This window comes from Poecilia reticulata, chromosome 12 (assembly GCF_904066995.2).
Source record: "Poecilia reticulata chromosome 12, P_reticulata-male-v2, whole genome shotgun sequence".
Lineage (NCBI taxonomy): Eukaryota > Metazoa > Chordata > Actinopteri > Cyprinodontiformes > Poeciliidae > Poecilia > Poecilia reticulata.
The window spans coordinates 20,786,595-20,809,396 of NC_088841.1; the positions used below are offsets into that span (position 1 = coordinate 20,786,595).

Below are 22,802 nucleotides of genomic sequence, written 5' to 3' on the forward strand. Positions count from 1 at the left end.
TATAATTGGGTTTCCTTTCCAGGACAACAGACATGCTCACTGGATTAGATCTGACCACCGACGCCAATTCCCTCCATGTCTCCTTCTGTGTGCTTTTCCTGCTCTTTGCATTCGGACTGTCTCTTTTTTTCCTGATTTTGCACTTTTTTTTTATCTGTCAGTCCGTTCTTGTTTTTTTTTGTTCGATAGCTCTTTCCACCTCTGAACTATCACTTTTGTGAAGCGTCTAATATCACATGTTTTTTTCTTCTTCTCAGCATGTGACATTAGATCATCAATCAGTAAGATTTACCAACATTATTCTATTAAATAAACACCAGAAATAATTTGTTTACTTCTAATAATTATATTTAATATGTTCATACAGTGTTAAGTGCAGCAGTCTCTCCTGCAGCAAAAAGCTTCCATAACATAATGCTGCCACGCCTGCATTCCACAGTTTGGGTTTTCTTCTCAGGCTTCCAAGTGTTCATCAGAATTTAACGATAGACATAACTACATTAGTCTTTAGAATACATTTTGGTAATCCTGCCCAGTCTTGTGCATTAAAAGTTCAAATTTAATGAAAAGATTTTATGACTCATTCTTTACAGGTCTGATACAGCAGTTAAAGTCTTTGTTGCTGAGTGTTTATGCAAACTGTGTATTTATAAGCTTTGGCTGACGTCTTTTATTTTCATTTGGGGTGATACAAAGCTTTCGCACTAAAATATGTTGCACACACTGCAGTGCCAAGACATTCCCATGCTGTTTACACTCACATATAATTGTTTGATCAGATGAATGTGGCTTCTTCAGACTTCTGGGAATTGTACTCAAGGATTAACCAGACTTGAGGAGGTCAAAGATGTTTTTCCAGATTTTTATTAAATTCTTTTGGCTAATTTCTTTAGATTTTTCCAAAAGAAAAATATAACAGGCATGTCTCATTTTAGCTCCAAGGTTGTGGAAATATTAATAACAGAAGCTTACATGATATCATCATTTTTGGTTTTCATCTCTGTAACCTGCCTGATTTTAAACAGCAAAGGTTTAGTCTGATTTAGTGAGACAGTAAGAAAAAAGTATGCTATCCGTCGTTTTACACAGTGCATGTAATATATGGTTTCAGCTGCAGAAAAAGAAATGCAGCTTGCCTTCAGTTTAATAAGTCGCAGTTGAGTGCCACTTCACAATATTTTTTTGAGAAACTTTGATTACTCGCTTTTTGTAATTATAGAGGTTATTTGGTGCGTCTTGCACCCTTTGCTACTCTGAGGCATTTCAATCACGTATATGTATATAAGAGATGAGATTAAACTTTATTGATCCCAAGCGAAAAATAATGTGAAGTTTTGCAACTCTAAATACAAGTGCGAGACAGAGTGTATGTGTCAAGGAATAACAGGATAGAAAGGAGAAGGGGAGGGGAAGAGGAGGTGGCATGAGTAGAGAAGAGCAAAAAGTCTACTTATTTTTCTCCTTGCTCCTTATGCGATCCCAGAGGACATCTCTCTCTCTCTACCCCTCACATTGTCCAAGATTTGTGTAGGATTGCATTTGAGAATGTGTGTGTGTCTGTACATGTCTTGTAACAATGTGTTGAATGTGCGACAGTGAATTTCCCAGCATCTCTCCTTCACTATTTTCTGCAGACACACACTTTCACACAAACTCCTTCATTTTGACATAGTATGTGTGTGTTCAGCCATACTTTTTTCAAAGTTTTTCATAGTTAGTGCATTATCTCATAGAATTGTGTACTTACATGATGTTTTATCCCAAAATAAAACAGCACTGGCGATATACCTATAGAAAGACTCCAGGGCCAACTTTTCACTTGCTTCATTTTTGTAAAAAAGTGAGATTCACAGCTCAGATGGGAGAAACTGTCAACAGTATGATGCAAATGTCTGGCCTTTATAAAAGAGTTACAAGACGAAAGTCAAGGTTAAGAGACTGTCAGTTCATGATGTTCAATTTATGATTGAAATAGATGTTGAATCTATTGAAATAGATGTTCAATTTAAAGTTCATGATGTAGCAGGACAATGCAGTGATTGAATTCAAAGTATTTCCATTCGTTGGTGAGTCAACACCCAGTTCCAAACGAGAATCTGTTGCCAGATCTAAAAGTTGATCACTGATGTTATCCTTCCATTCTGATTAGGTCTGAAAAACGTCCATCTGTTGATGTGCAAAATTCCAGTTCTGCATGTTTTTGCTTCATTACACCTGAATCAAATGCTTAGGTCATCAGCTGTGCTCTGTGCAACTGGACTGCATTCTGAAGAAGTAATTAAGCCTTTAGGTTCAGGTGGTTTGGATGCTTTTAAATGCTGCAGGACACTGCTCTCCCAGGGCTGGACATCCAGGCTCCTGGGTGAGATGTGTACCTCAACAGACTTAGAGCTGCCAAAGGTGATTCCCAAAAATGTTGGAGGTTTTAATTTTCTCCTTTACATCCTATTAAACTAGTCACAGAATCAGCTGACATGTGACATCACCAGTACATGTTTAAAGCAGCCTGTTATTTCATCAGAAAAAGCCATTTCACCATATCATTTTTGCCCACCACCGACAGCTGCTAAACTGCATGTGGGAGTTTCCCACCTCTGTTCTTCAGGATATGAAAACCCTCATTCACTCTGACAAATTAACCCACTCACAGACCCAAAGAACTTGTACATCCTTTGTTTGTCTGTAATCTCTGTCTCATCACTCACCTTCTCAGCAGAGTTGAAGCCTTGTACGTTGGCCTTCATGTTAACAGCCTCTCTTTGTCTGCCACCCCCCAAGCTGTCCCCCCAACCCCAACTCACACTCTGTTTGGAAGGAAGCTGAGTCTTTAGTCTTATCTGCCTAACCAAGCGCTACATTTCTAGGCTTAATTCCATTAGCGGTATGCTCCAACCGCGTCATTTCAGGATGCGTGTCTGTTGAGCACAGTTTGCATGTACGGTCACTCGTCAGCTTAGAGCATACTGTGTGTGAATGTGAGTGTGTGAGCAGAAGTGTGGGTTGCCTCTGAGGCAGATTTTTTTTCCTGTTGTTTAGATGTAGTCTAACCAGCATATCCAACCGATGCCGTTATCTGCATTCCTTGTTGTCTGTGTGCGTTTGTGTGTGTATTTCCGTATCGATGTCTATGGTGTGAAACCTCGTCAACATTTGGCCTTTTACTCACATTTGTTTAATTTGGGGTTTTTGCAAATTTGTTTGTCTTTCTTTAATTTTCTCTTCTGTATGTACATGAGTGATTGGACCTATGTTTAGAAAAAAAACACAACACGTACTGTTATGCATGCTAATGTGATACATGTTTAGTAATGTGAAAAAGTATTTCTGGTGCCAGTCAGAGCTGCAGTTGTTGGTTTGCTTCAAATCATCTTAATAACCAAAGTGTGATGGAGCTTGGAGTCACAAAATGATCAGCTGGCATTTTCCTTCAGGATTCACTGCTAGAGAACAGAATTCATGATGCCATTGTTGCAGCATATTGTTTATGTCTTTAAGCAGTAAAACAAGGAGAAGGCTATTATACTATCCCATCATGTTTCACTGTCATTATGGTATTACTTACCAAAATTGTGTGTTTTTACAAAATATATTATGGGACATCCACCTTCCAATGAAGGTGTATGTCTTTCATCGATAGAATATTCCCACAAATTATCAGAGTCCATCAAGATTCAACTTGGAGCTCTATTTTTGATGCTATTTTTTGTCTGGTGTATTTCTTAGTTGTGAATCATGAACACTGACCTCAGCTGAGGTAAGACCTGCAGTAGTTTAGGCTTTATTCTTAGAAATTGTTCTGACCTTCTGGACGGGTCATTGCTGTGATCTTGGAGTAAGTGCGGTAGGTCGTCCAACTCTGGAAAGGTTGACTATGGTTCTATGCTTCCCCCATTAAATAATAGACATTTGCTCTCACTATGGTTTGCTGCGATCTAAAAGCCTTAGAAAAGATTTTGTAACCACTTCCAGACTAATAGATGTCATTGACTGCGCTTCCGATCCATTCTTAAATTTCTTTAGATTTTAACCTGATGTGTTGCTATTTGAGAACTTCCGGTCTGTTTTATTTTATCAGACTGGCTCTTTTTAACTTACTTCTTAAATAATCAGAGCTGGTAAACTTTTGAGCTTTCCATCCTGAAAAAAAATATTGATGTAATGAACTGGTGAAGTGTCAAGGGCATCATGCTTCTTATCCCAATATAGGGTGGACATAAACACCAACCTTCCCATAACCATATATGTATATATGGATGGATAATTGATAACATTATGAAGAAAAAACTGAATAAATCTGTAAGAGGTTTCATACTTTTTCACAGCATTTTGTGATACAATTCTGTTTGTGTATCCGACAGTTCTTGAATCTAAACAGCTGGGAGAATATGTCGTAAACTTCTTGGAATAAACATTTCCAGAGAGGCGCATACATTACTGGGACACCAAGTGGCTGAACAGGGAGCAATGAAAACAGCACTTAATCTTGTGTTGTATAGAAGGGTGTTTGGGTGGGTGGCGATGCAGTTGGGAGATGGATTGAAGACTGTAGCCCTTGCTGCCAAACAGGCCTTTGTACCATGGCGGTGGTACAGGGTAATGTGATAAAAACATATTTGTCTCTCCCTGCTGCCTGTGCGTGAGTGTGTATTTACATTTCTCACGTGTCTGGGGGGCTTATCTGTTTAGTGTTGATTAAAAGTGAAATAGAGGATATGCGTTGCAGCAGCTCTCCCTTCCGTGCACGCTCACATTGCAGGGAAAAGCCAGAAAACACACACATTTCCATCTAAAACAACACAAGATTTACGTAATCGAAATGTTCCATTAACTCAGGCTAAATGTACTGAATCACGCCGCTGCATGATATAATATGATAAGGGTAGCCTTTCTGGAAAGAGAGATCAAAAATAAAATAAATTATATTGAAAGTGTTGGTATAGCGATAAACCATTTTTCAAATTTTCCTGCAAAAACACAAATACTTCAATCACATAGTTAACTAGATATGCTAACATGATAAAGCAAATGCATTCCTCTGAGTATAAATAGGGCTGTGACCCATTAACTCAATTCAATGTTTTTTTTTTTTTATCCCAAAGGAGAGTCAACTGTTTTTGAAACTCATATTATCGAGAGTCGTTGTTTATGGTAACGCTGTAGGCACAAGGGAGCTCTGGTAGCAATCAGTCCTTCAACAAATCTGAAGAGGCCTTTGAATGGCAACAGTTGACGTATTGTCTCGACTGTCCTAGCATGCTAATAGGAATCACTGCTAATCCTCATCATTTGCTTTTGCTTGTCCTTATTAAATCTTTGCCTGGTCGTACGGCTAAAAAGCTGAGCTGAGATGTTGGAGTTGAGGATGTAATTCTCGCCCATTATAACTAATGGAAGAAATGGTTTGAGCTTCCTACCCTCTCTGGTCTTTCCTTCTGAAGGTTTTTCCCTGAAGCCTCCTTTTCAACTCTTCCAGAGTCACATTTCAAGAATTGCTTGCTCTTTTCAGACGCTAATCAATTGCTTGCTCCCAGAAGTTAGAACAATATATTGTTCATGCAGCTACACATAACAACTGCACAATTATTCCCATCTGCACAGCTTCCAAAACCAGAAGGAATACTCCTTATTCTTCATACTAACACTAGTTGGTATCTTTATATGATAAGTTCAACCATTGAAATTATTTCGTCCATTCGAACTGGTCTTCAGAAATCATATTACCACGTTTGACCCAAGAAGCAGTAAATGAGGTGATGCTCAGTGCGTGGTTTTACTCCACTCTCACAGTTGGAAATTGTGGCTGAATAGTACAGTCTTCATTTTGTAAAAGGAGAGGATGTTCTTTTGCATGATCTGAGAGTCATTCAGGAACCATTTGGCAAACTCCCAGGAGGCTGTCAGGGGGCTTTTAGGTTTGTATCTGGCACCTCTTACTATAAAGACCTGATTGGTGTAGTGCTGCTTGGATGGTTGTCCTTTCTTTATAATCCTTCTTTCCTGAAAAAGAAACACGATCTCATTCACAGTGACAGATTCCATTTTAGAGTGATGGACACTTTTATCTTTTTGGCCTCTTGAAGTGCTGCGGAAATGTGTTTTTTTTTTTTTTTTTTACATTTCCCATAACTGTTTTCTGACAAAATCCAGTATTACAGAAATAATAACCATTCTTTCTGCTCCACTGCTTTGTTTTCACTCTGAAACACTTTTCTCTCTGCAACGAGGAGGCAAACGGCGGCAAATAACTCAAACTCTAATGACGATGATCCGACTTACATAAACATTGCAAATCTAAAAAAAAGAAAAGAAAATTTCACTCACAAATAACTTTAACTGGTTTAGCAGAATGGCTTTGTGAACATTGTAATGGCAATATGACATATGGTTTATTTGTCAACAAGCTAACTCAGTATGAAAGTTTGTGTTAAAAGTCTATGACTGCTTGTTTATTTGATTAGACTGACTTTATTTTCTAAAAATCTGGATATGCAAAGTACCTTGAGGATTTGTTCTGGATTTGTGCTACACAATCCTGCTCAGTAAATAAAACTAAGCAACCCAACAATGTTCATCTGTCATATTTAAAATGCCTTTTGAAATTAACTACATATTTTTCACTAAGTCAACATTTCTGTATTAATTGCATCTTCTGTATTGGACTGATGTATAATTAAATTTTAAATGTTGTGCTTTCATTATAATTAACAGAAAAACAGACTCGAAAACATCTGTCTGTGTAAATAATCTATTTCATATGTTTTTTTCTTTGGAAATTGAGTTACCAAAATAAACCAATTTTTGCATAATATTCTATTATATTGAGTATGACTGTATAAATCAACAGAATAGAAACTAAGTAATGCAAAAATAAACTTGATATTGAGACAAATGTAAGGAATATTCCAAAACATTCTCAAGTACTTGAAGTTGTTGTCAGTGAGAGAATTGCTTCATTGAAATATTTCAGTTTTGGTCGAGGTTTCCCTGTAATGTGATCTAGATTAAGCTGAACGTCTTTATATAAAGAGTTAACTACGCAGTAGAATTTTCTATATCGAGGACCATTGAGACTGTTGGCTGTAGAATGCATCTGGCATTCACATAATGATTTGTGTTGACTTCAGGGGCCAAACAGAAAGTGCAGTTGCCTCCCTCTCACTATTTTTCCTTCACCCTTTCAGAAGCAGGCCACCGGCAAACAATCGCACACACACACGCACACACGCGCTGCTCTAACCGTAAATTACAGAGGAGCAGCAAATCATTTTCCCATTCACTCCCCTGTTACTCAAACATTTAGTTTATTCTCTGTCAGAAAATTATGTGGCACTGATGCCAGTTCTCTCTGGTGTAATCATCAATTATGTATTCGCCTCTGTAGGAGTTTTTGTATGTGTGGAGAGCGGAGGCTGCGGAGGGGCATCAGGTTACAGTCAATTCATCAACAGAGTGTAAAACACCTGAAGGTTAAAGCCACACACTTGACCTATTCACAGAATAGTGAATAGGTCTTCCCGCCATAAATCATCGAAAAGCTAAAAGCTCAAGCTAGTATTTCTACACTGAGATCATAATTTATGGACACGGCAATGGAAGGGTTAGACATCCGGATCAAATGTTGACTCAAGACCTCATAGTTGCCCTTTTAAGCTCGAAGTTTTCACAATTCAGACCACTTCGTGTCCCCAGGGTCACACAGCCTGCTTAAAAGTATGAGTGCTTTCAAGAATGCATTAATCTTATTCACAGCGCTGACGTCTCAGGAAAGAAAATAGGCATATATGCAAGAGCAGAACTCGTACTACTTGATTTTAATTCCCGTTTACGATACAATTTCACTCCCATTCTGTTTCTTGCTCTAAATTGGGGAAATTATGTTGCTTTTTGTTTAGGTGGAGCTGCTTGACAGCACTTCGCATACCATTACTGATGCCTATGCTGGGAAGGAATATATCATACAGGTAACCAATTTTTTTTTACCTATTTCTTTCTCTCTTTTTTTTTTTAAAACACTAAAAAAACAAGGTATTAAACCAATACTTCATTGACGCTTAATAACACCAATTGTCCGAAACATCTTTGTTCCTGCTGTCCTTGCATTAACAGATAGCTGCTAAGGACACAGAGATTGGAACATGGAGTGACTGGAGCGTTGCTGTACATGCCACACCCTGGATTGAGGATCCTCTGCCAATCACTACCACAACCGAAGTGGACTTTCCTAATGGTAGGTTGAGCCTAAATCAAGTCTCCTCTTTTGAGGAACGAGCACAGGAACACTGTAGCGCATTGCTCCAGTTAAGATACACATTTGGATTCCCTGCCCCGGTCTTTCTGCATGGAGTTTGCATGTTCTCCCTGTGCATGCGTGGGTTTTCTCTGGGTACTCCGGTTTCCTCCCACAGTCCAAAAACATGACTGTTAGGTTAATTGGCCTCTCTAAATTGCCCCTAGGTGTGTGTGTGTGTGTGTGTGTGTGTGTGTGTGTGTGTGTGTGTGTGTGTGTGTGTGTGTGTGCGTGTGTGTGTGCGTGTGCGTGTGCGTGTGCGTGTGCGTGTGTGTGTGTGTGTGTGTGTGTGTGTGTGCATGGTTGTGTGTCCTGTGTGTCTCTGTGTTACCCTACGACAGACTGGTGACCTGTCCAGGGTGAACCCTGCCTCTCGCCCGAAACGTTAGCTGGAGATGGGCACCAGCAACCCTCCCGACCCCATTAAGAGACCAGGGTGCAAGAAAATGGATGGATGGATGGATGGATGGATGTCTCAGTAGCTGCAGTATTCATTTCATGAGTTAAAAACCTAGGATAATATTTTCACAAATTGTACTTGTAAAGCATTTTGTGAGTTTAAGGAGAGTGATACTAAACAACAAAATCTTAATTCTAAAAAAAATTAGTTTTTTTTTTATTCAAATTTTGACTTCATTGATTCCAGTGTTTCACTGGAAACTAAGACAATAAACTTTTTACCAGGCACAAATACAACTCACCATTATGTTTTACAAATTGCTGTATTTTTTGTAGCCATTTCTATAAAGTTTTTTGACATTTATCCATTAAAGCTTTCCATAATTCACCTTCTGCCTTCAGCTTTTAAGTAATACTGCCTTTATAATTACCTTGCTATGAAATTATACTTTTATTTAGATAACACTTTGTACATATTAAGCAAAAGAGTAAGGCTTTAGCTTCTTCTATTACAGTTCAAGGTAAAAAAAATAAAATTAAAAAAAATCCAGCAGCCTCAAGTCAAGCTGTCACGTATCAACCCGAGCTGCTGAAAACTGCCTCAGGGGGAAAACAGTGCTACCTTTTAAAAGAACACTCACGTATTTCATTCAACTCCAGACTGCCTCTAATACTACAGCGTACTTTGCAGTATAACAAGAATTTTTCCAAATGTGTTTTGTTGCAGTTTATTTTTATATAATTTTTTCTTCATTTTACACCCCTAGATGAGAATTGCCAAACCCGCAGACAGGTTGGTAAATGGACATCGACGTGTGCCAGACGTGTAACTCTAGCACACTGACAGTACCAGAACACCAAGAAGTGTATTTCAGGGATGAACACTTTGTTGGACATACTTTAGAAATACTGCAATAACAAAATTCTATTGATTTGTATTTTTTTTAAAATAAATAACCGAGTGACAACAGCCATGTTTACTGCAATCACAACCTCTGATAATAACTGGGTGAATATATGTCTGTTATAAAGTAGAGGGGAAAAAATTGTAAAACTCTTTATTTACTAATTGTTACATATACATAATATATATGTGGAGAATTTACCAATGGTATACTTTAGATTTACTTTAGTAATCTAAATTAAAAGGAGCTGTGTCTGAATTTAGCGATGTGAGGAGAGGTTGTGAGAGTTCGTGGTTGAGCAGGACGTTGTACTTTGACATTATCTCCATATAAAAAGCAGTCCTAACAAAAACTGCACTGTAGGCATGAGTGCCAGAGAAGATGGTGTTCCTTACTGGAACACAGTAGTTAAGAAGAAGCATAACTCTGTATGATTAAGTTATTTAGCTGTGTGCAGATCCCTCTGTTGAATTTAGCCCAGGATCGTCCTTGTCCCATAATCAAATCAGTAGATTACCGTATGATGAACAATGTATGCAACTGGCTATCACAAATGCTTCTGGGGCTGCTGAGGCGTATGATCGAGGAGAAACATGTTGTTGTCTTGTGCAAAACAAACACAAGAGAAGGAATTTTATGATGTTGTTGAACACAATTAGGGTGTCAACCTCTCTCAGGAAGCCAACATTGGCCTAAGATCATCAAGATTATTTTCAACAATTGTGAGACAGGACTTTGTATTCTTTTTAGTCATATGCGGTTTTGGTGTTGGAACTCTCACTTGGATGTCATTTTTACCTATTTCCCTTTGTTTGGTGGAATCATGAAACAATGACGCTGGCAAAGGAAAGTGAAGTCTGCAGAGCACAAGTTGTTCTTGGTTCTTTTGTGACCTCTGAAGAGTCGGGGTAATTTTAGCCGGCTCTCCTGGAAAAGTTCGACACCATGTGTCTGGATAACAGCTCTCTCTGTGGTTCAGCGCAGCTCCAAGGCCTTGGGAATGGTTTCCTAAACCTTTCCAGACTGATAGATGAAAGTTCTTAGTTTCTCGTCGTCTTGAAATTTTCTTTAATTTCTTTAGATCAGGATGTGTTGACTTTTGTGATATTTTAACATGCTTATTGTTGTCGGAAAGGTTCAATTTAAGTGATTTCTTGATTCTGCAGGTGTGACTTTTAAAACTGAACTCATATTTTGTGGTCAATATCGGTTAGTTCGTAATTTCATGAACAGAAGCAGTTATATTTTCATAAACAGTAAGACCAGATGGTTTTTTATGAATCTCTTCCCTAAGTAAATGAGATCATAATTTTTTAGCTGCTAATATTAGATGCTAATATTAATTGTGACAAAAAAGCAAGAGCAGAATAACTGTTTAAGGGACAAGCACCTTTTCACAGCATTAGATTAAGATGTAATTTAACTGTGTACATTTGTACTGTGCATGAGGGATTTCTGGAGTAAATTATAAAAAAAAAATCCACTTTTAACTAGGCCTTTAATAATAACACATTTTGCTGGACAATAAATTGTCCCAGAAATTATTGTGATAAATGATAATACTGTTGTTTTGAGATCATTTTCAAGTAATTGAACAATAATGTAATAATATAATTTCACCCTCTCAATGATCAGTAAACTTTAATTTAATTTTGTAAATAACATTTAACCCAGGAACTGGAAGATATTTTATAAATCAAAAATTTTTTTTAAAAAAATAACCAAGAATGATAAATAAATTGAAAATACAAATCACACACAACCGAAACCATAAAGAAATTGATTATGGAGTCTCCTTCAGAAAATATTACTGATCAGAATGAAAATTCATTGTAATTTATCATACAGTTAATTACATTTTTGCTTATTGTTACAGACTTACTTTTAACATTAATAAAAAGTACCAGGAAATACCATTTTTATGGTATATTTTGTCCACACGGCTGCCGCTCTCTCTATATTTTCTCATTTTCAGATAAATCTCTGAGCTCAGGAGTTTGTTGTCCATTAAAGATTCTCAGTAGATCAGCAGTTTTGGAAACGAGTCAAGGAATCCTGTTTGGCAAAAACAATGCAGTGGTTACAGCCACTTCAACACCCTTCCTTCCTCTTTGTCATGCTTTTTATTGAACTTCAGCAAAACTACTTCACCACATCTAGATGCCTAACCGCACCGAGTTGCTGCCAGTGGCTGAGTCGTCATTTGCGTTACAAAGGAGTTAATCATGTGTACCTAATAAAGTGGTCAGTCACTATTTTACAAGTCCAAACCCGTTACAAATTCTGATCCAGCAACTAAGGTTGTTTTTTTGGTACAGGATTCAGAATTTCATGGGTCATGCTCAACCTGAGATAAGGCCGCCATCTAATTATGACTACACCTCACACTTAAACTAAATTAGGGTTATTATTTTCTTGCCCAATGACAATTGTTTTTTTTTTTGTTTTTTTTTTATTGCGTATTATACCTAAACACTTTCATGTTCAGATGCTAATAATCCGTCTTAATTAACTGAAAACCGAGAAGATAAATTGAGCGATTTCACCAAGACGTTGGAGTTGAATCCACACTGTGAAATCCAAACGGTCAGCCCGTTTGCTGTGTCGTTGTCCATCTCTGCCTGGCTGTCCAATAACACGTGGCGATAGTTTTACAGCACAAGGCTGACTTCTTTTGGTCAAGAGCAGCACTGCACACACATACTGTCACACAGTCCTCACCTAATGAGCAACATGCATGCCTGCAGAGGGACAAACTCTGGCTGGAAGAAACCCTCCACATATGTGCCATCTTCTGACACATTTGCTGGAAACAATCACACAGTCAGAAAGCCACACACAAACACGGCCCTCCAATCAAATACGGCACGCTTTGTCCGCTCTCACTTGAACACTCGGCACACAGTGCATTATCCTCGCTCTCAAGGAAAGAACAGCAGGTTATTGGGATTCTCCTCATGCGTCTGCCCGTTCCAGCTGCCGCCTCGCTGCTTCCCTTCCTGCTTTCGTCGTCCTGTTGTCTCTTCTCCCCTCTGTTTCTCTTTTTTTCTTTTTTCTTGCCTTTAGTTCTCTGTTTCTCTCTAACTTCTTTCTATTGATCAGTCACTCCTCTCACTCCTACCTCTTGCCACCCCACACTTGGAACAAATCTCTCTTTTCTCTTTGCTGCCTTCTCTAAAGATGTCACTTGGTGGGTGACTGATTCCAGCTGTGCAGGGGACTGTGTGCGGCAGCTGCAGTTGCTCCGCTGATATCCATAAAATGACTTCATGTTTGCCTGAACTGGATGAGTCTGGCCTGCAGAGGGGAGTTGAAGAAGGTGTTAAATTATTTTAGGAACGCAAACTAAATAGAAGATTATAGGGATTTATGGCTCGATGCAACCAAAACACAGCATGATTGTGAACTAAAAAGTGTGGCATGGAGTTCAATGATCCGACTGATTCTATGCCAAACACAAGCAGAGAAGAAGCACAGAAGTATGCTATCGCTATTACTTTTCACAATGGAGTGATATGTTTCTTCTGCCAAATATTTGTTCTGCGTTATCCACTGTCCTATTGCTTTTAATCACTGTTGTTGCATAAATATCAGATTTGTGTTCAGACAGGCAGCAGCAAATCTACATGTCATTAAATGACAGTCACCCATTCAACAGATCCTCTCATCTGATGAACAACATGCCCACAGTCTGATGCTGCCTCCTCCATGCTTTATCATGGGGATGAGGTGTTTGGTGTGATGTTGTGCTACTTTTCTCCCACATAAAGTTTTGGCTCTTTGCCTTACTTGCGCATGTTTTTCCACATGTTTTATTTTAATTTTTTTGTTAGCTCTTTGTGGCTTGTGGCGAACTGCGAATGGAAATTCTTATGACTTTCTTTTAGCAGTGGTTTTCTTATTGAAGACTGGGTTTTGTCGAATGCACAACTGAAAGTTTTCCTGCTAATAGATTCTCCCAGCTGAGCTTTGTGAGATGAACTATGTGACTTCTGAAGGCAGTAACTTGAAATCAACTTTATTTAGGGGCATCACATTAAGAATTGCCTAGATTTAAGCACGTGACAAAACTTTCATATTTAGTTTTTATTACTTGAAAAATATTTTTCAACACCACTTCGCGTTAGTTTATTACAAGAAGACCTTAGAAACGCTTGTGATTTAATGTAAAATTGTAAAAACTTCAAAAGTCATGAATTATTGCTTAAGGAATTATATTTTTTTCTTAAAAAACACTCTAGAAACTTAATTTATGATTATTATTGGTGGGTTGGTTATTTTCTAATGCAGTCAGAGCGTCTTTTCCTTACTTAGAAACATTATAGTCCTAATTAAACAGGAAAACCTCTTGAGACATAAAAACAACATATAGCAGTAAAGTAAGTCATTCATTTTACAGTTATTTGAGACTTGCGCAGCATTTTACAAACTTTGTATCCTCTAATTCTCTAGTTTACTCTAGCACTTCAAGGAGAATCACATTAGTATGGAGAAAGGAAACTGTCTTATTTCCAGTCCATAATAAGGCCAATAAACAAAAGTTCTGCCAGGCCTCACTTCCTCAGTTTATTACCATCTCCACCATGACCGATATTTCCTGGCTGCTCATCCAAACAGTAATTGAAAACACTTCCTTTGACTTATTGATTGTGTTGGTGAGTCTAAGCAAATGTTTAAGTATTCTCGATCCCTTTCCTTTCTCCTTCCCGTCTCTACCGCTGCTCTGTGGCTGTCTATTTCTGTGTGCGTGTCTCCTAGTTTCAAACTGCACAGAAAGTAGTGACTGGCTGTGTTTCTTGGCATCAACAGACGTCTGATGTAAGGAATAGCATGGTGACAGACACGGCATTTCGAAATCCCATCCTCAGATATTGGTGCTTACCCGCCACATTCCAGGATGTAAGAAGAAGATCCACACCGGAGCTTCTGTGTCATAACCTTCTTAGATGTAAATCTCTGCCCGTCTCACTCCCTCAGACAGAAACTGTACACTGTCTAGCACCAAGCAGGCCAGGTGACATTAGATATCGCTAATATATTTCATGTCTGATGTTATTTATACATGATTAGTTTGCGCTTCATGGCGAGCATTAGACCTGCAGCACTAAGGTTGGTCTTGAGGTAACTTAAGGTCCTTTCTTCCATTACGTTCTCTGAAAGAGAAGAGATTCAGTAAAACTAGACACACATCAAGCAAGTCAACATGTACTTGAGTGAAATTCGCATTTCCCCAAAGTCGACCATGAAGGTGACAGACACGGTTGCACCTTTGAATCTCTCACCGCTATGAAAACACTGAGATGTGTTAGAATATACTGAGCTGTAAAATCAAAGGTGAAAGAAAAAGAAGACACAGAGGAAAGTAAATTCATCCTTTGCTGTGGTAAACTGCAGTGCAGGAGTTCATGTTCTGAAAACATTAGAATAATCCAGAATTTAACTTGAGTGCATTCTAAATGAAAGGATCTTGACGTTTACATAGATTATGTGACTCTCAGGGTTTCTATGTGAAAGAGCCGAGTGCTTTGGAAGAGAAGCAAATCCACAGCATCACAGATCCTCCACTGTGCCCAACAGTATGCATGATGTCGCCTTTTCACATGAATATCCTCTGTTATATAAAATCTGCTTTGTAGTCTCAGTAGTACTGCGTACACAAAAGTGTTTTTTTTTCTGTTATTTATTCATTTTTATGGGATGGCTCCTGAAAAACCAATTGCTAGGTTGATAGTGAAGAAAAGTTGTTGTGGATAACTGACGACCCAAACATACCATTGGTTTCCTATGGCAACAGCTGGATATATTTGAACTTTAACTTTCACTGCATGGGCAGTCAAATTAAACTTCTTATCCAACCTGGTGTGACACATTTTCAGCTTTTTTTTCATTTAACTTTATTAATTTAACAAATATGGTTCACCTCAGATCTTCATTACCGATTTATGGAGCTCAACACACCTCTGAATTATTGAATGGCATGTACTCTTAAGATAAGTTTCCAGATACTTTGATTAGTGAAAAATATTGCTAAAAAAACATGAATCAGTTCTATTTATGTTTCAAGAGGTACCAAATTTCCCAAATAATAATTAAAAGCCCACAAATGCTACAATACAAACTTTTTCCCCTAGGACTCCCACACCCTCATCACAACTGTAACTTTTTTTTTGACCTGTTTAAAAAATTTAAAAAAACAAAGAAAAAAAACACCACACATTCCACATGATGAGCCAGCATGCTGCTTTCCTGTTTTAAGGTGTGTTTACTGACCGAAGAAAAGGAAAATCAGATTTTTCGGTGTCTCGTTTGCCGGTCACCAGCCAGGCAGGTCAAGCTGAAAATCGTCCGATTCCAGTCACCTGTCTAACAGAAGGAGCATTTTTAGTTTATATCCTGTAATGGGTTATTTTTTTTATTATTAATATTATTTTGCTCTCGGGCAATCTATTCTATATTTACCTTGCTTACCTTGCTTTGCTGGTATTTATATGCACTGTGGTATCAGATCCCTGAAAGAGTGATGCTGAGTTATTTATGTATTTTAGAATGTGGTTGAAACACATATCAAATATGTAATAGTGCGATGTTGTTGTAATAACAATACTCTTGTGATTCATAAAATTTTGTTTAAATTTAAATATTGAGTGAAAACAATCACCCTCAGCATTTTGCTTTTATAACTTCAATGTGTTTTGGCAAAAAACTGAGTCTAAATTTGTGTCTGAATATGAATGAATAAATCTTGCATGTCATAAATCATTTATATATATATATATATATATTTTTTTTTTTTTCACACAAAATGACATACTTGCCTGTAAAGATGTTTTCACACGTCTGCACTCATAAATAAGGCAATAAGAAGGAAATCTTATCTTTTAAAACAGAACACCTGGATCATCACAGATGCTGTATTCCTGATTTTCTCACAGCTGTCATTTAAATTTAGACAACCTAAAGCGTCAGCGATCAACATAATCTGCCTAAACACGGGAGGCTGTTTGAGTTCAAGTCATTCAGCATTTGTTTTTCCGTCATATTAGCTTCTCTTAAATGCTTCCTTTCTAGTGTTCTTCTCCGTCTTCACCTGCATGTTTTTTTCTCCTCCCGCACAGCGGAGTTTATCAATCTTCCCTCCCTCTCTCCGTTGTCTCATCTCCTCTGTTTACCTGTCCTCACCTCGCTCGTTACAATTGCCGTACACCCCATAAATGTCTCTCCTTGTCACCGGCACATTATTTCTGCATAATTTTTTGTTTTCGTCTCCGGTCCTAAGCATAATGTTTTGCTGCAGGCAGGAAGCGTTGCGCCGTGCTGCTGAACGTGTTAAACGCAGCCCCGGTTCCCTCTTTCTCTGGCTATTTCACACCTGGCTGCTTCCGTCTAATATATCTCCCGACTTCCCAGCGAAGCACATCACAACAGTCATTAATTGGAAGGAAAAGGAAATCATATACTCTCTTCACAGATCGAGCGGCAAACATCCTGCATGAGTTAATATCTGCTGTGCTGCCTGCAGCTGTAGCAATAGCCCAGTTTTATAAAGCATTAAACTTTGATATTTTAATTTGTCTGGCAGTGTAAAACCAAACTGTAGAACTAAGAAATTCATCAGTGTGTGGGGACTTTTAGCATATATTTATGTTTGCCACAAGCTATTAATTACCCCCTCCACTATCCTCCATGAACTCCATCAACTAGCGCCATGAAAAAGTATTTTCTCCCTTACAGATTGCTTCTGTTTCAGACTCTTTGTCACACTTACATGGTTCAGATCATTAAATAAATTGTATTACTGCTGTTCTGTCTTGATTATATACGCCACTATCACCACCATGTTAGACTGCCTTTTGTTAGATCATTTTCTTTGGGCGTTATGTTGTGTTAGTTTGACTGAACTGAACTAAGGGAACTGCAGCTTTAGTTGTTCAGGAGTGACCTGGATGAGTCGACGTCTTCTAACTGTTCGTTTTCTTGGTCATCCACTACTTGGAAGATTCTTCCCTTTTTTTTTCTCCTCATGAATATCATGGTTCTCACAGGTTTGCAGAAGTGCCAAAGACTCAGGAATTACGTTGTCAGATAGATGCGTGCCATTTATTTATCGTCTTTTCTTGAATTTCTTGCCTTTCTGAGAGCTTTTAGCTTACTTCATGTCGTCAGAAACGTTTTATTTTGAAGGGGTTCATTGGTTCCACAGGTCTGGCACTGATGAGGCCTGCACTTGTATTAATTTATTTGGAAGGCACAAAGCACATCACTTAACATTTAGGGAAAGGCACCAGAATTGACCAATAGGCTAATTGTGATCTATTGTCCTGATCCAGTCTATGATTCAATGAGACAATGCGTCTTTTTTTTTTTTTTTTTGGCATAATGCCAGGTTTCTTAGGATTAAATAAGTCAAGATTATTGATTTGGATCATAGTCAATGAAATCGTGCTGTTATATATTTTTTGTTTACTACCAAAAGAAAAATGTTTAAAGGTTGCAAAAACAGAGGGAATCTTGTAATCCTTTCACTGTACATTGCATATTTTTTTAATATAGAACTAAAAGTTTGCACAGCATCTGTTAGATAATTAAATCTAAGTTCCAGCTGGAAGATATAAATATGCAGTATAGATAAATGGATTTCTACTGTCCTCTTGTAGCTGCATTCATGTGGCCATAGTGTACTTTTCCTTCCTTTGTGACTCTTGTCTTTTTCCTTGTCCCCCAGTTTTTTTCTTCCCCGCTGTTTGCGCTCTTTGCAGAATGGATCTATTTTTTTTTGTCTTGTTCACTTCATAACTGCCTTGACAAGTCTCTCATTGATTGTGCTTGTAGATTAGAATTGATTTTGCTCTTCCCTGTATTTTCCTTTCTGTTTGCCCCTTCCCGTTATGATGAGCATTTTCGTCACTCCATTCATCAGAACGATGGACTGAAAGATTTTCACCCTCAGGATCTGCACTATTGTACTCTGTGCAAATGGAGGGGTGGTGGTGGGGAAACCTCAGCAAACAGCTAAATAACAAATCCAACTGACCAGGTGTTTAAGGGAATGACTGAAAAAAATCTGGTGTGTTTTTGACTCGTTTTTCTGCAGAGACGAAGACTTCTCCCATACCGTCCTCCAAAGCGCCGCAGAAGGCCGAGCCTCCGGTGGGCAGAGCTGCCAGGGTCGTCACATTTTTCTCTCCTTTGCTGTTGGGGATGATGCTGTTGTTCATGTGGTGAGCACCAACACACACGTACACACACACATGCATGTCCAAATTGATTTTGAACTTCACTGGTACGGTTTACATGTCAATGCTTGACTTTATTGTCATGAAAATGTTTTTATATTCCAAGAGGAACTCCAGTGTGGGGAGTATATATTATGACCACAGGAGATTTTTATTTTATTTTATTTTTTTACAGTTTCTTCTGCAGAGTGTATTTGAGGTTGAAATGAAACGCGGTACAAATGTCTCTGATTGTGTTTGAAGCCGACACATAACTTTGGAAATGTAAAAATGCAACTTCCATTTTTCCTTTTATTTTTTTCTTTCTGTTTTTAGTTGACAGCACAGTTTGTATTGGTACTTGATTTGATAGATCAAAACAAAGTAGTGCATGTCTGAAGAATAAATCCAAAAGGATAAATGGATTTTTCATTTTCTTACAATTGTAAAACAGAAAGTGTAGCTTTCATGTGTAATCAACCTAACTGCACTAACTCTTTGAATAACCGACTTTCAGCTTCATGTTTTAGGTTTTGCTAGTTTTGCCAGATTGATTTTTCTTTGTCCTTTCTTCTATGCAACACAATTAAGATGAGGCAGAGGGATAATATCCATGATCCATTTTCAAATTCTGCCATAGAATAATAGTTGGATATTGTGTTTACTTTGACTGAGTAACAAATATACGTCTCTGTTCCTGCTGAATCAAAAGAACACCATTTAATGATGCCCCGTGTTTTACTTCAGGATATTGTGCTCATGCTGATATGAAATTTTAGTTTTCCTAAACATTTTTACATCGTAGATGTAGGCCTAAAATTTAAAATGTCTCCTCTTCTTTTTTTGAAGATTTTTTTGTATGTTGAATGATTTTCCTTTGTACTTTTCAAATATCCATAACATTGTGTTGGTCTACCACATAAAATCCCGATAATAATAAAGCATTTGCTTTTTTTTAACCTCTTCAAGTTGAAGTGGTATGAATACTTTGTCAAGTTACTTCTAATCAGATTGGAAGGTTTATAAAAAGACAAGAGATAAAATTTTTGCTGCTTCACAACTTAAATTGCTTTGTTTTTTTATTATTTTTTTCCACTCTCCAGATGTTTTAATCCCATGGAGTGACAACAGGTGGGAGGAAGAACAAGATAAAGAGGCGGAGGCTGGTGTTTTTTCTATTTTGCACATGTTTTTGAGGATACAGTGCATTGATCATATCTGTCCATCACACAATTACTCACCAAAATTTCTTAAGAGGGGAAATCAGACAGTCATTGTTGGCTGACGGGGGACAAAGACATTCTTCAGAGGAACTTTTGCAAACGACAACAAGAGCAGCAGCAGCAGAGGCAGCAGAACAACCACGACGGCAGCAGCAGCAGCATCAAAGTGATTAATGTTACGCCCCTGTGGCTTCGATGAGCCGCGGCAGACTGATTTGTTGGTTTGTTTGGTTCAGGAAGCCCCTTCTCCGAGCAAGAAAACCAACTCATTGTTATTTTTTTATTCATTAATTGACCTTCTCCCTTACTTTTTAAACTGCAGAGCGCTTCACAGACAAACGCACACTTACCGCAGTGGTGCCTTTGTGTGTGTGGCTACTGTAGCGCCCCCACATACAGCTCAACCATCATGCCAAAGACTCATAAGCAACCCCGACCAAGTGGCTCCAAATTCTTTCACTGAGTTTCCCGAAGGAAGCTTGTGCCTGTGCTCAGAAAGTGTGTACAAATGCAAGTGGGGTGGTGATGCTGGAAAGTGCTATATGTGTCCAACCTGAGGATATCTGCAGCTCTTGTTTGTGTACACACACACACACACACGCCGTTTAAACAAAGACGCCACTGTAAGCCTCCATCAGACGGTGCTCCGCACGCCTCCGACGACTGAATCGAACCGATGGAGGGAGCATGTGTTCGATCTGGGGACTAACACTTTGAGGAATTCAGTAATGGTAGCTCGACTTATTTAGACCGTTAGCTTTACATTGTGCTTACAGCGACTGATGAGAAGGACCTGGATTGTAAAAAAAAAAAAAAATGTAAAAAAATTATTTAAAAAATAAATAAATACAAAATAAGGTGAATAAAAATGAAATAAAATTTTAAAAGAACAAAAATAAAGTGGTTTTCAGACGGAACATTTGTTTTCTCACAAATTTGCGTTCGGTTTGACTTTGTTTCCACAGCATCGTTGCGTTTTGGGTCTGACATGAGCTACAGTATGTTGGTTTCTGTTTCTGCTCTATGCTGTAATAAAAAATAAAAAAAAACAGTAACATGAATCTGTTTGCTTTCCAAAGTCTGGCGCCTTTACAAACATTTTTATTATTTTGCAGTTTACATTTTAATAGCCAATATCAGCAGGTATTATTATGTTATTCAAATGAATATTGATGTGTTTATTGTAATTTTTGAATTTTATGGGCAAATAATAAAAAGATGCATATAGGGCTTTAGTTTTTGTTTGTCCCCTTTGTTTTGGTTTTTTTTGTTGTTTTTTCAGACATTCATAATGGCTTACTTTGTTGATTCTATTTTGTAAACTATATGTAACTTTAACAATGAACAAAGTTTATTATTTAATATTATTAATAATGATAATAATAATGTATGTATTAGCATTTAGAATGTCGTAACCTGTACCTGGGGTCTTTTTTATAGATGTATATACAATGACAGGTTTCAACCATTAAATGTGACCATTTCACAATGAATTCTGATGAACTGGCATCATTTTCATGTCGCCTTTTAGAGTAGGATACAACGGAAATGACCTTCAAAGTTTACCGTATCAAAATGTCGTCATACAGATCCATTCTTTCCTCCCCAATTAGCGACCTTAATCACAAAATTAAACAAAGCAGATTCTGCATGTCTCTCATAAATATTATGTATTCATAATTTGAAATGGTATCAAAGTCAAAGTATTTTTACTTTGATAAAGTAAAAATACATAAGCCAACCGTATAAATCAAAGCTTAATTTTATATTCTATTACTGGGTGGAAACTAGGAACGCTTTTTTGATTAATAAACGCTGAAAATCTTCAGACTAATTAGAAATCTATTTTTATATCGTAAGTTCAAAGGTTTTATCACCTAGAATTCAGAATTTTGACATAAAATATTACAATTCTAACATTTTATGTCAGAAAAAGGTAGCGAGTGTGAGATTTGGTCATAAATAAAACAGTAAGATGACGCTCGATACCGATGCAACAATAATATGTTCATTAAGTGCATGTCTGATATTCATAGGTTATTATTGTTGACATATCAAAAATCAGTGGTATACTGCATGTTTATAATCCAATTCATACACAATGCAATCCAAAGTGCTTTACTTAACATCAAAGGAAAGTCAGAAAATAAAGTGTAGCATCAAAGTGTTGCATTAAAAGCCTGTTTAGATAAAAGCATACAGATTTAAATAATTCAACAGTTTCTGCAAAGCTAATTGCTGGTTGTATACATATGATATTGATATTGTGGCAATTTTGCAACAAGTGGTGGGAAGATTTTTGATCCGACATCAAAACCAAACAGGTTTTTAGGCATATTGAGCCCAATTGAGCATCGATCTCAGTCTATGAGTTTCTAAGGCCAAAAAAATAATTGTTTCTGGATTATCTCTGTAAAGCCTGTGAAACAGTATAAAGACAATCGATTCAGCAAAAAGTCAAGCAAAAGTCATAATTCGCATACTGTCAATAGGTTAACCGCTGGAATCCTTATAAAATAAAAAATAACTTCATTTGTTTTCAGCCTGGACCCAATCCAATCCATTTTATTTATGAAGTACATTAAAATGACAGTGGACAAAAGTGCTGTACAGAAAAATACAAACATAAGAATAAAATGCAAAAGCAGATTAAACAGGCATTAAATGGTGACGCAATTGCAAAAAATTAAGAACAGTAGAAGAAAAAACCAAATACATAAGTAACAACCATATCAAATGGTATCAAACGCCTGGGAACAATGATGGCAAGAGAAGT

General features: G+C 37.6%; 1 protein-coding gene and 1 long non-coding RNA gene across 4 annotated transcripts in view; one reads left to right on the top strand and one right to left on the bottom strand.

Moving 5' to 3' along the window:
• Window positions 1–21,519, top strand: part of cntfr (ciliary neurotrophic factor receptor) — a 238,153-nt gene extending 216,634 nt beyond the window's left edge. For all 3 annotated transcript variants that reach the window (XM_008423847.3, XM_081614023.1, XM_008423849.3), the window contains 4 exons: window positions 7,893–7,961; window positions 8,107–8,227; window positions 18,683–18,809; window positions 19,907–21,519. In XM_008423847.3, coding sequence (XP_008422069.1) covers window positions 7,893–7,961; window positions 8,107–8,227; window positions 18,683–18,809; window position 19,907 — 318 coding nt within the window. In that variant the 3' untranslated portion in view covers window positions 19,908–21,519. The remainder of the gene's footprint in view (window positions 1–7,892; window positions 7,962–8,106; window positions 8,228–18,682; window positions 18,810–19,906) is intronic.
• Window positions 14,661–16,530, bottom strand: LOC103473534 (uncharacterized). Its single transcript, XR_014090359.1, has 3 exons — window positions 16,051–16,530; window positions 15,862–15,954; window positions 14,661–14,744 (listed from the first exon to the last, which is right to left on the bottom strand). It is a non-coding gene; the product is annotated as an uncharacterized LOC103473534 (long non-coding RNA).
• Window positions 21,520–22,802: the final 1,283 nt, after the last annotated feature.